A 12294-nucleotide genomic window follows, 5' to 3' on the forward strand; every position below is an offset into this window, starting at 1 on the left:
TACTCCTGCCAGCGGTGGGGGGCTCTCTGGAAGGTTCTGCCCCCATGGGATGGGACGGAGCCCCACAGGAGGGGGCACGCTGCAGCGGTGGCCTTGCTCTCATCCCCAGTGCTGTGCCCTTTCCCCGCTGGCCCACAGAGCCACCTGGGGCACCCTGCTAACTGCGGGCCAGGCCTGGGCACTGCTAGGGCGCCGGCAGGGCCAGGCGCGGGGCTGATGCTGACCCAGAGGCTTAGGGTCCGTTGGCATGACCCATCCGAGCCCAGCAGCAGAGGTGCCCCCCCAGGTCTGGGGGGAGCAGAGGGGCACAGGGCTGGGCCTGGAGCCGGGCATGACTTGCCCCAGCTCGGCGGGGCCCTGCCCCTCGCCAGGGGAGCCGGACCCACGCCGCAGGCCCGGGGGAAGGAAGGGGCGAGAGCGAGCGAGCTGCTGAGCGCAGGGCCTGGCCCCGTGCCACGGGGCGGAGCAGCGGCGAGCCCCGAGCGCGTTAAAAGCCCCTTTGGCGGAGCAGCGCAGCAAACCCTCCGCGCAAGGGAGGCAACCGCGGCGTCTGCAGCCTCCGGTCCGCGGGAACGCGGCTCTCCAGGCCCGGCGGGAGCTGGCGGGACGGGACGGGAGCGCCTGGCTGGATGCGGCGGCCCCCCCGGGCGCTCTGAGACCCGCAAGATGAGCGCTGCTCTGCCCAGCCTGCTGGCCTGGCTGGCGGTGCTGCTGCTCGGGAGGGCGGCGCGCCCGGCCGACGCCTGCAGCTGCTCCCCGGTGCACCCGCAGCAGGCCTTCTGCAACGCCGACCTGGGTAAGAGGCGCCCCCGGGACGCGACTCTCCCCGGCCCGGAGCCAGGGATCGATCCGGGCCGGGAAACACACACCGCCCCGCGGGAGGGGCCGGGCGCCGCCGAAAGTTGGGGCGCCTGGGCTGAGACGTGCGCCCGGGCCGGGGTTGGGGGGGTCTGGAGCCCGGGCTCTGGGGGCTGCGCTGGGTTGCGGCGCTTGAGCAAACGTGAGACTCTTTTCTCCGCGGGGGGGCTCCGGCTCGGCGGCCCCTGGCTCGGAGCTGCCGGGCAGCGGTGCCCGAGAGACGGCGGGAGGGCGCAGGCTGGGAGGGCTGGGCAGGGAACTCACTCACCTCGGGGCAGGCCGCGGGGGGAGTCGTAGGAGAATGGATTGTACAGGATGAACTTTAGTGTGCCTGAAATAGGCGCCCGCCCCCCACTTTCCAGCCCTGTTTGGTTCACTGGGATTTATTTTTGGGTCCAGGCTCAGGCCGAGCCCTGCGCCCACGCCTGGTAGCTGTGCCCAGGGGCAGCGCGCTCACCGCATCCAATCAGCAGAGCAGAGCCGGGGCGCTGTGCCCTGCTGAGAGCTGAGTTCAAGGGCTTGCTGCTGGGGGCTGGCCCGTCACCGCACCGGGAGCAAACAGAAGCCCTGGCTGCTCCCACCCCTGTTAAAACCTGCCCGAGATTAGTCTGCCCTGAACAGAGCCGTTTCTGTGGGGTCCTTGGCAGGTCACTCCCAGTCCCGGACTTGGAGGCGTCTGTGATGGAACAAGGCACCTGCAACCCCCACCCATCCGGGGAGCCAGACAGGGTGGTGCTGCCTGAGAGGGGCCTGGCCAGGGCTCCCAGGGACTGCCCTGATTCAACACCTCTCCCCAGCAGCCTCCAACTCCCGCGGAGCCCTTCCCAGGGCAGGAGCTGCTGGTGTCCCATCTCTGCCCAGCAAGTGCTGAGCCAGCCTGTGCCCGTGCGAGCTGGACGGGGCCTGCTCGGTCACAGCCCGCTGGCTCTGGCGCGAGACCGGAACAGACGCCTGCTGTCCTCCTCGTGTGCCGTGTGCCATCTGCCTCTGCCGCTCGGGCCATTCGCCTTTCAGCTGAGAATCCTTTCTGCTTCAGCTGTTGCCATCACCCCTGCCACCTAGCTACCGGTGGGTGCCCTCCCTGAGCTCCCTGCTCCCTCCAGCCTGTGGGACCAGACACACGCGGCCTAAAGTGGGGCCTCCTGACTTACCTCCTCTTTCACCACCTTGCAGTTATCAAATTCAGTGCACATTTTATGGTTCCCTGCAGTAATGCCTTTAAGCCTCGTCGTCCTCCAGGCCTGGCTGGATTGGCCTGCTGGTGTGTGGGAGGCTGCGTAGACGAAGCTTAAACAGCAACACACCCGATAGTGACATCTTGTAGCTCTCTCCGGACCCAGCGCCAGCCTCAAACCGAACTTGAGCTTCTCCGGGTTTGTGGCCTCAGGGCTTCTGCCTGTTTAATTGGAGGTGGGGCTGGGTGGGAGAGGGTGTGTCAGTCCGTGCTGCCAGGGGTGTGCCTGTCTGGTAGGGTGAGAATCCCCAAGGCCATTCTCGCTCTCTGGGTTCTGAATCCATCAGCGGGGACGGGAGGAAGATCCTCCTCGAAGTCTGAGCTTTGTTCTCTGTGTCCCCCGCGCTCAGCCTGGGCAGTGGGCCTGTGGCGGGCGAGCACCAGGCACAAACGGAGCTGTCTGTTCTGGTGGTTTGGCTCCATACAGCTGAGCCCCTAATGACAAAAACTAGCATTGCACATTGCCATCTTGATTGACTCAAGCTAGCGGTGACGCCCTGGGGAAGGCGAGAGCTTTGTCAGTGCTGTTGCTGATTGGATGCTGTGTCCGAAGGGTCCGGTTGGGAATGCTGAGCAGAGAGCCGGGCCCTGCCCTGGGGAGTGGGCCGTGTTGGGTTGGGTCACCTTCTGTCTGTTCCTTACTTCCAGGCATTTCCTTTCCTCCATCCCAGTTTATTCGGCTTGGATGCTGCTGAAAGGGCGGCCTTGGCAGGGCCGGGATCCGGATTCCTCTTTCTATGAATAATGCCCTTATTGCATTTAACATATTAAACAAACTGAGCCCAGTCCCACTGCCTGCCGCACTCGGGCAGTGCCGTGCCATGCCGCAGCACCCAGGCTTGGCTGGAGAGAGAGCTTCTGAAATACTTTGGCAGCTCCGGTTGGCTGACACCCAGCCCCCTTCCATCACTGCACACCCTACGCTGCCCCATTTTCCCCTCGCTCCTGGGTGCCCAGTGCCCCTGGCTGGCCTCCCTGCTTTGGGGGCCTCACCCCTGCCCCTCCGCCCCCCAAGTCTCAGGGCCCCGCTGTTTGTTAGGGACGGTGCAAACTGATTTAGGGACAGGAAGGCTTTAGACCAAGTGAAGCTGCATCAATCTGAGCTGGTGGATTTCCCCGAGGTTTTCAGTGGGAGCTGGGCAGGGCACTATAGCTGCAGTCACCGCACACGTCCGCTGGCCTCTGTGTCCCTTTCCTGCCCTCCTCTTCCCAGGCTCCCCACTCCTCATGCAGGCTCCAGCCTCTGGTCCCTCTGGACGGTTCATCCGTGACAGGGCCTTGGGGGAGTGACTAAAGCAGGAAATGCTGCTGGGAATTGGGCTGGGGGATGGGCACTCACCTGCCCTAGTTGGGATCCTGGCCATGGTCGCACCACTCGTCTGGCTGTGAAGTAAAACCCACCTGTGAGTGAGGAAAGAGCTCCCCAGCAGGGCAGAGACCTGGCCTGTGGCCCAGTGAACGCTGCCGAGGAAGAGGCAGATGGTGCCCTTGGCTCTGACCTGCACAAGCTTCTCTCCCGCGTTGAGGTGACAGGCTTTGGGGTGTTGATCCCGGCTGGCTTGATGCCATCTCTCTGTTGGGGGGTGGGGTGTATGGGGGGCAGGGAGGGGCAATGCGGCTAGCACGCAGGGCTGTGGGGCATGGCTGCGGTACAGGCCCTAGGATGTCAGACTTCCAAGGGGCAATTCTCTGGCCCATGTGATATGGGTGTTACCTGCACACTCTAGGGCACTCACCTCTGCCCTTCTGTGGGCTCAAGGCGCAGCCCGGTTAGTTTAGGCACCTCCACCCTTGCCCTGTTCTGAGGGCTTGGGGCCACCCATACCCAGTTCCTAGGGCTCAGGGTGTATTCTTCTGTGGGTTTGCAGGGTCTTTTACCAGTGAAAGAGTCTTACACAGTAATATCCTTAACCCCTATTTATTAACAGTCAGCAAAACAGTCAGCACACGCTAAGCAGACAATGCTCACCCCTCCCAGTGAGGCAGATGGACTTTTCCTGGGGGCCAGTCAGGATCAGGTCGTCCTGCGCCTCCTGCTTCTGCACAGTATGGTTGGCAGCGTGTTGAGGTCTGGCAGCTCTGATCCTGGGATGTCCCCTGGAGAGGGTTCCAAGGGGCTTCCTTTTGGGTTGGAAGGAACCTCAGGAGGTCATGTAGTCCAACCCCCTGCTCAAAGCAGGACCAATCCCCAGACAGATATTTACCCCAGTTCCCCAAATGCCCCCCTCAAGGATTGAGCTCACAACGCTGGGTTTAGCAGGCCAATGCTTAAACCACTGAGCTATCCCTCCCTCCCCTGTTTATATAGCTAAAACTTGAGTCCTGCTTAGCTGTACTGTAACCAAAGTCCTACAAGACCGTATTTTTCACCAATACCAGCACATTGTGAAACAATTCTTTACCCAATCAGATCCCACCACCTTAGTTGACTTAAATCGTACAAAATTAGTTATGCAACAGACAGAAACCATGAAAGAACCTGACGGAGACCCTACAGATAGTCCCTACTTCTCTAGTGGTTATCAAGGCAAAACAAGAGCAGTGGAGATTTCACAATCACAACCGTTGAAGTGGTTCCTTGCCAGACAGGATGCATCAAACAGCATTTTCATCAGACCTCTTGCAATGGGTTTCTCTGGTGGCGGCAGCGGTGCTGCTAGGACAGGAGCCCGATGGGACACGGTTGTGATGCAATTTAGATGGAATGTGAGGATGTGACTTTCTGCTGCTTCGCTCCTGGCGGCAGCTGCTGACCTAATGGGGCTGCAGAAAAAGGCCTGAGACTCAGCCTGGACAATCACAGTGGTCCCTCCAGGCGTTGGGCTCCGTGATGGGGGGAGGGATAGCTCAGTGTTTTGAGCATTGGCCTGCTAAACCCAGGGTTGTGAGTTCAATCCTTGAGGGGGCCACTTAGGGATCTGGGGTAAATATCTGTCTGGGGATTGGCCCTGCTTTGAGCAGGGGGTTGGACTAGATGACCTCCTGTGGTCCCTTCCAACCCTGATAGTCTATGCTGCTTGGGGGTCTCCCTGCACTGGGCCGTGCATGCTGCCTGCTGGGAGGGGAGCTATTGCTCGAAAGCCAACACTGCCTGGGCTGGGCACAGAAGCAAATGGGCGTGACTAGAAAGCCTGATTTCTAGGCAAAGCTTTAGGAAGGGGGGAGTAAGCGTTGAGCTTTGGGTAGTGGGGGCGCCAGGAGGTCTTGAATTTGTATCTTGGCTGATGGTGACTTTGGGCAAGTCACTTGGCTTCTCTGTGCATCTCTTTCCCTGCCCCATGTCCCCCTCCTCCTGTGTTTGGGGAGACCTCAGGCCCATGGCCCATAGGGGTGTGAGACCAGTGCAGGGAGTGCTGTTCCCCTCCCCTCTGCAGAAGCCAGCCCAGGGTTTGCCTCATGGCCCTGGGGCCACTTTCCTTTCCTCTGACCCTGACCCTGCTGCCTTGTTCAGACTGGAGCTCTCCTGGGCTAGTCTGCAGCCCAGCCAGCCCCTCAGAGACCAACGCGGCCTCTGGGCAGGCTGCAGCTCCCGGCTTTCTGCAAGGACTCAGCCCGTGGCCATGCCCCACTGGCATATTCCTTGGGGCCTCAGGCTCTGGCGGGTTAGTCACAAGCCCTGGGGAAGTGCCTGAGGCCAGCAGCACATGGAAATGACCCACAGGACAGGAGGAGCAGAAGGGGGAGGCTGGGCACATGGGGACTCCAACTCGGATAGTCCCCCAGCGTTCGGCCAAGGGACGGGAGGCTGCGGCTCGCTCTGGAGTGGCTCTGCCTGTGCTGCGGCAGGGCTGGGCGAGCGTGGCCCGTGGCTGGGGCGAGAACGGAGCCCCCGGGGATTAGATGCACAGCCCCTGTAGAGGGAGAGCTGTAGGGGAGTTGTGTGTCTGGAGCCCTGCGGCAGGGCTGGAAATCCCAAGCCCTGGCAGCTGCTTCACGTGACGAGTGGAACAGCCCAAACCAGCCCCTGAGCATGTGGACAGCCCACCCCCACTGCCGGGGCCTTGGCCCTTCCTAGAAACTCCCTATCACCTGCCGGGTCCCATCTTTCCCTGACTGCCTCAGATCCACCCCCACCAGCACTTTGACCTTGTCTCACTAGCCTTCTTCAGGAGCTCTCTCCACCCCGAGCAGGGGGGTGGAGGGGGTGCTGGCCCGGGGAGGGGCTGCTGGCCGGGAGTGGGCCTGGGGTGGGGCGCTGGTCTGGGGCAGGGGGGCCTTAGTGGGGGTGCTGGGGGTGGGGCTGCTGGTGGTTTCCCTGCTCTGTCGCATGGACCCGTTCTGGCTGGGGGGAGAGATGCTAGTGTCCTATCGACGCCAGCACGGCAGGTGGAGCTGAGCTCAGCTGGTGCGGCAGGGCTAAGGGCAGACTCGCTCCGGGGGGGCTAGGGCCAGGGGGTCCCAGCTCCAGGGCAGGCTCTGAATTCCTGCCTTGCAGCTGGACTCTCATCCTTTCTATGCTGGTTGACACCTCAGAGCAGTAACAATATCAAATGGGGATCCCTAGGGATTTCGCTCCCTTCAGGCTAGCCTGTGCTGGTGTAAATCCAGACTCACTCCAGTGACCCCAGATTTACACCTTCGAGCAGGGTCTAGCCCATTGCCAGGGTGTGCCGTGCACCAACAGAGACCTATAAATAACGTGCAGACCTTGCAATGAAAAATAACCACCTGCAGCCCCCCCCCCTTCTGAGCTTAGCAGCCTCTGCTTCCCTTGCAGCTAACAGCTCAGCCCAGGGCCCCGATCAGAGCGTGTCCCTGTGGCTGACGCCGGCTCACGCCCAGGGAAGCCCTGAGCACAGGTCGGTGCTGGCAGGTCGGTAGAGGAGCTGCTAGGGAGGTGTGTGGCTGTGATGGAATCCGAGATGCCTGTGGGTGCCTCCCAGCAAACCCTCTGCTGGCAGCGCCAAGCCTGCCAGCTCTGGGAGGAGACGCCGGGCGCTGGGATGCCTCATGCTGGCCACGTGATTGGCTCTCCCCCTCGCCTTAGTAAATCTTGCTGTGTCACAGCTGCTTGGAGTGAGGTCACTTCCTGTCCCAATGCCCCTCCGAACTGGGGCATGCAGGAGCCAGGGAACCTCCTGCTGACCCCCGGGGAACACCCAGTGCAGGAGGAGCAGGGAGGCCGGCAAGCAGCTGCTCTTCTTCTTCTCGCTCTTCACTGCTGTTAGAAGCAGTTTGTTCTGCCGTGCGGTGCCATGCCATGCCGTGCTGGGCCGTGCGGTGCCATGCCATGCCGTGCTGGGCCGGGCCGTGCGGTGCCGGGCTGTGCGGTGCTACACTGTGCCGGGCCGTGCGGTGCCACACCATACTGCGCTGGGCCGGGCCATGCGGTGCCGGGCTGTGCGGTGCTAGGCCAGGCTGTGCGGTGCTACACTGTGCCGGGCTGGGCCGGGCTGTGCGGTGCTACGCCATACTGTGCTGGGCCGGGCCGTGCGGTGCCATGCCGGGCCGTGCGGTGCCACGCCATACCGTGCTGGGCCGGGCCGTGCCGGGCTGTGCGGTGCTACGCCGGGCCGGGCTGTGCGGTGCCGGGCTGTGCGGTGCTACACCGTGCCACGCCATGCCGTGCTGGGCCGGGCCGTGCGGTGCCACGCCATGCCGTGCTGGGCCGGGCCGTGCGGTGCCACGCCATGCCGTGCTGGGCCGGGCCGTGCGGTGCCACGCCATGCCGTGCTGGGCTGTGCGGTGCTACACCGTGCCAGGCTGTGCCACGCCATACTGTGCTGGGCTGTGCGGTGCCCCTTGGGAAGCTCACTTGTTCTGCTGCTTTGACTCAGCAGGTCAATGACTTGTAATTCGGTTCGTTCTTGTCTTCAGTAGCTGAGGGTTGTGGGGCGAACTCCAGTGTGCGCCCGGGGGATCTCCATGCAGGCCAGCTTTGCCAATGCATCTGTGCCTGTTGCACATCCCTGACTGCAGGCAAGATTTGTGTAAGTGGGGACTCCTACTGCCATGGTAACGGCCTGGGCAGATGACCTGTTACCCATCGAATCCCTCACCTGGGGGTGGAAGTTAACCCTTAAAGCGAGGGCCCCAGGCAGACAGCATTGCACAGTCCCTGCGGGGAGCTCTGCTTGGCTGCTCTGGGGGTGGAACCAGCCCCATGATTCTGGAGTTGGATGTTGGAGAAGCGTCAGTCAGACAAGCAGCCGTTTGCCAGGAGCCACGTTGTCCAGCCATGGGGCTGCCCTGGAGGTAGCTACACTCTGCAGAGTAACGCCGTGTGGGGCACTGGCTCGGGCTACACTGCCACTCAGGTCAGTGTGACTAAGCCACCCCCCTGGCGACGTAAGTTACACCGACCTGAGCGACTATGTCCTGCCGATATCCCTACGGCTGCTCCTTGGCACCGGATTAATTAAGCTGACGGATGGGAGAACTCTCTCCTGTCGGCTTAGAGCGATTCTGTAGCCAGGGATCAGCGGAGACCCATCCTCACACCAGCTGGCTGCATGTGGAGAGTGGGCCCCTCCCTGCACGACGCTCCCTTCCCCCAGGTGGGGCTGCTCAAAGGCGCCTGGGCCAGAGCTGTCGGATTCCCGTGCTGCTGCCTCTGGTCCCCGGTGCCGGGAGGGGGAGTCGGGGGGTGGGGGGCTGGCAGCTCAGCCCCAGCAGAGCGCTCCCTTCATGGGGCCCCAGGCTCCAATTAAGCAGCAGATTTGGAGCTTGCAGTGTTTTGGTGTGAAGCATTCATGCTCTCCGGGGCCTTGCCATGGTAACCAGCGGGGACACAGGACCTACCAGCTGAGCGCCTGGGAAGTGGCCTTAGGTGGGGGAGACACAGCACCGCAGGGTGGGGGAGTTTCTCGCTCTTGGCCAGTACCTGGTGATCAGCCCCTTGCTCAGGGGAGCTGGCCTCTTGAATGCAATTGGGCCCAGCAGCCTGTTTCCAGTCCGGCTGCGCCCTAGTTTGGTGTCAGGAGGGCAGGGCTGCCCTGGCCAAGGGGGGCTGGAACAACTTCTACAGTGGGGGGCTGAGAGCCATTGAACCAAACTGTAACCCTGCATATGACGGGAACACTTCAAGTCAGGGGGTGCAGCAGCAGCATCCCTAGTTCAGCACCTCTGGCCTGGGGGTTACAGGTGAGAGGCAGCCTGAAGGCAAGGGAGAGTCCGGAGAGGACAGGGTGTCCAGAGACCGCTCCGAGCAGGGCTGGGCTGGGCTGCCCTGAAGGAGGGAGTGGCGAGGGCCCTGCTGAGCAGTGGAGTCAGGGCAGGCTGGTGAGAGCAGGATGCAGCAGGTCAGTTGGGGTGTGTGTGTGTGTGTGTGTGTGTGGTGTGTGTGTGTGTCCCACAAACATGCCCAGGCCAGAGCGGGCTGAGAGCTGCAGAGGGAGATACCTGCTGGCTCATTGGGGCCCCGGAGGGCTGAAGGCTGGGGAATGATGGACGGGTGAGTGCGCTGATGTCTCTGGGCGAGAGCTAGGACCAGACCTGAGAATGAAACGGGTGGAGAAGCTGCCCTGCTGGAGGGGCCGGGTGAGCTGTGGTGGGGTGGCCGGGGCCACGCCGGGGAGTCCCAGCCTGGGTGTAGCAATAGAAGCTGGGGCTGTACTGGGGGTGTGGATGGACTGTTGGTGTGAGCTGGGGAATCCTGGGTGGTGGGGCTGGGTTATGAGCTACATGCACAGGCCTTTCATTATAATAAACAAACCCTGCAAGGGCTACTAATGCTCGGAAAGCTTGCCTGGCTTTACTGGGGACTCAGAGGGAAATTGAGGCAGGGTTGCTTGCAGGGCCACCCTGAGGCCATGTAGGGTTGTGTGGGTGGTGATCACCCTGTTACATGGTGGTGTGGGCCATGGGGGGCTATTGGGGGGGCCCATGGCGTTGGTACCTCAGAAATGGCCGGAATGACAGGGTGCGCTAACACGGGTGCAGCAGCTGAGTAGCGAGGAGTGATTGGGAGTCAGGACTCCTGGGTCCTGTTACTGGCTCTATACTGAGTTTGGGCAGGTCTTTGAGCCTCAGTTTCCCTACCTGTGAAATGGGATCAGTGGTAACTGTTGTGCTTTGGGATGCTGACTATTGTTATCCTACAGGAGCGCAGAGCTCTGCTCCCCGCTCTCTCGGAGGCCTTGGGAAAGTCCCTCAGGGTCTGTCTGCACTGCAATGAGACACCGGTGGCTGGCCCGTGCCAGCTGACTTGGGCTAAGGGGCAGTTTAACTGCAGTGTCTCAGCTTGTGCCTGTAGAATGGAGCCAATGGGACAGGCCTCCCCCCTGGAAGGGGAGGGAGGGTGGGAGTACTCGCTTCTAGGTGCTGTTACTTGGATCTTCCTTTCCTCTGAAGACCTGGAGTATCCCAGTGTGGGATTCCCCGCATACAGGGCGGGACCTGGAAGGGAGCCTGTCTCGTAGCAGGGGGACAGGTGGGCTTGGCAGCGCAGTGCCACCCAGCTAGCAGAGGGACATGGCGACCCAGGAATCGCCCTGGCCCAGGTTACAGATCACAGCAGAGACGATTCAGACTCTGGGTGCGCTGCATCAGTCTCCTGCCGCTTGGCTGGTTTCCCCTCCTTCCTAGCTCTGTTTTCAGGCCCTAGCGCCGGGCAGGAAGTTTCCATTGAAAAGCACACAGGCGTTCCTGTTCTGCTGGGGGTTTGTTTCAGATGTGGCTATCGGTTAAACCCATTCCCACAAACCCCGTGTGGTGCCAGTGCTACTGCTTTAATTCAAACCACCCAGAACTGCAAAGGCTCTTCCAGGTTGTTCTCGTCTCCCTCTAGGCTAGAGGGTCGGTCCGGGGCTTACTTATTTTGAGGGAGCCCCTGTTATCTAGGTGCCAAGGACTGACTGTAGCGGTGCCCAGATAAAGCGCTTGTGCCCCCATGACCTCACCTCTCATCCAGCTCTGTGCCCCAGAACCAACATGCATCATCTCCTCTGTGTGTTGGCCTGGGAACTGGCTAGCTCAGGCGTGACGGTGGACTGTGATGCTTCTCCCCCGAGATCCCTGGTACAGATCCAGCCCAGGGCAGTCATGATGGAAAGTTACCACTCGCTGCTGGCTGCTCGGCTCCCCCTGAACGCCCCCAGTGTCAAAAACACATGGGTTTAGGGAAGTTTCTGCAGGGAAGCCAAGGACCAAATGGGCCATAGAGTGAGCTTCCTGCTCAGAACCAGCTGGAGCGAGGGCACCTGGGTTTAGGCATGTTTGCTGGGCAAAGCTAGACTGACAATTCTGGAGTGGTGTGTGTGTTCACACACAGGCATTGCACACACCTGGCACAGCCTTCTGCCTTGGCAGAGTCTTGCTGGGTCAGCTGCCATGAGGTCAGTTTGGTTATCAGAAGCAGTGGGGGGAGGGGGAAGGGTCCACATCCCAGTGCCTCCAAGAGCCGGTGGGGAAATCTGTGGGGAGGGAGACTGGCTGTAATGGGGAGAGCTGCACCCCTCTCTCTCTCTCTGCATGGGGGCTGCTGCAGGGGCAGCTAAAGGGAAAGTGCTTGAAAGCTGCCCAGAATACACTTGTCCGGCTCCCGGAGGTCCTGTTAGCAGGACAGGGGCGGCGTTTGGCTGGCTAGCGATTCAGACAGCGCAGGAGATGGCAGTGTGGGGATGAGAAGTGTGTGTTTGCTGGTGTCCTGTGTGCAATCCTGGGCCCCCCCCTGCTTTGGGGCAGGTTTGGGGGACTCTTGGATTCATCCTGGATGGAGTGGGGGGCTGTGAGCTCAGCAGTAACAGCCAATTGCCATAGGGCATCAGGGAACTTCCATAGTACAGTCCTATTGGTTAAAATGCGTAAGGTGACGTGCTCCCCCCCCCCCCCAGCATTATAACAGTCTCTCGGTCCCATCCATTGGTTCGTGTCGCTGACATGTAGCCATACCCCACTTGTTGCCATGGTGTCAGAGAGCCCCAGACAGGCCCCCCCATTAACATCTCACCCAGCCGTGTAGCCACCTGGCAGTGAGTCAGGCCCCTGCCCAGGGGTGCAGACGTGCCCCTGGATGTGCAGCGCTCGCTGCCATGCAGCTAATGAGGTGTGAGTTGGGATCCTAGGCAGCCCCAGTTTGCCAGGCCACCGCTGGCATCTTTCCCAGGGAGGGGGGTGTTTTTTCTCCAGGGCACTGGGGTCTGCGTGTCCCATTCCCTTGCCTGGGGAGGGTACCTTGTCCTTCCCGGGGAGCCAATATGGGGCCATCGTCGCTCACCCCTGGCCTTTGCCAGCTCTCTTGCGACGTTAGCCTGAGTTGGAGC

General features: G+C 61.5%; 1 protein-coding gene across 1 annotated transcript in view; it reads left to right on the top strand.

Annotated features, from left to right (window-relative positions):
- Window positions 1–443: 443 nt before the first annotated feature.
- TIMP2 (TIMP metallopeptidase inhibitor 2) overlaps window positions 444–12294 on the top strand; it is a 34340-nt gene continuing 22489 nt past the window's right edge. Inside the window, exon 1 of the mRNA XM_065562896.1 lies at window positions 444–796. Coding sequence (XP_065418968.1) covers window positions 667–796 — 130 coding nt within the window. The 5' untranslated portion in view covers window positions 444–666. The remainder of the gene's footprint in view (window positions 797–12294) is intronic.

This window comes from Chrysemys picta, chromosome 12 (assembly GCF_011386835.1).
Source record: "Chrysemys picta bellii isolate R12L10 chromosome 12, ASM1138683v2, whole genome shotgun sequence".
Classification (NCBI taxonomy): Eukaryota; Metazoa; Chordata; order Testudines; family Emydidae; genus Chrysemys; species Chrysemys picta.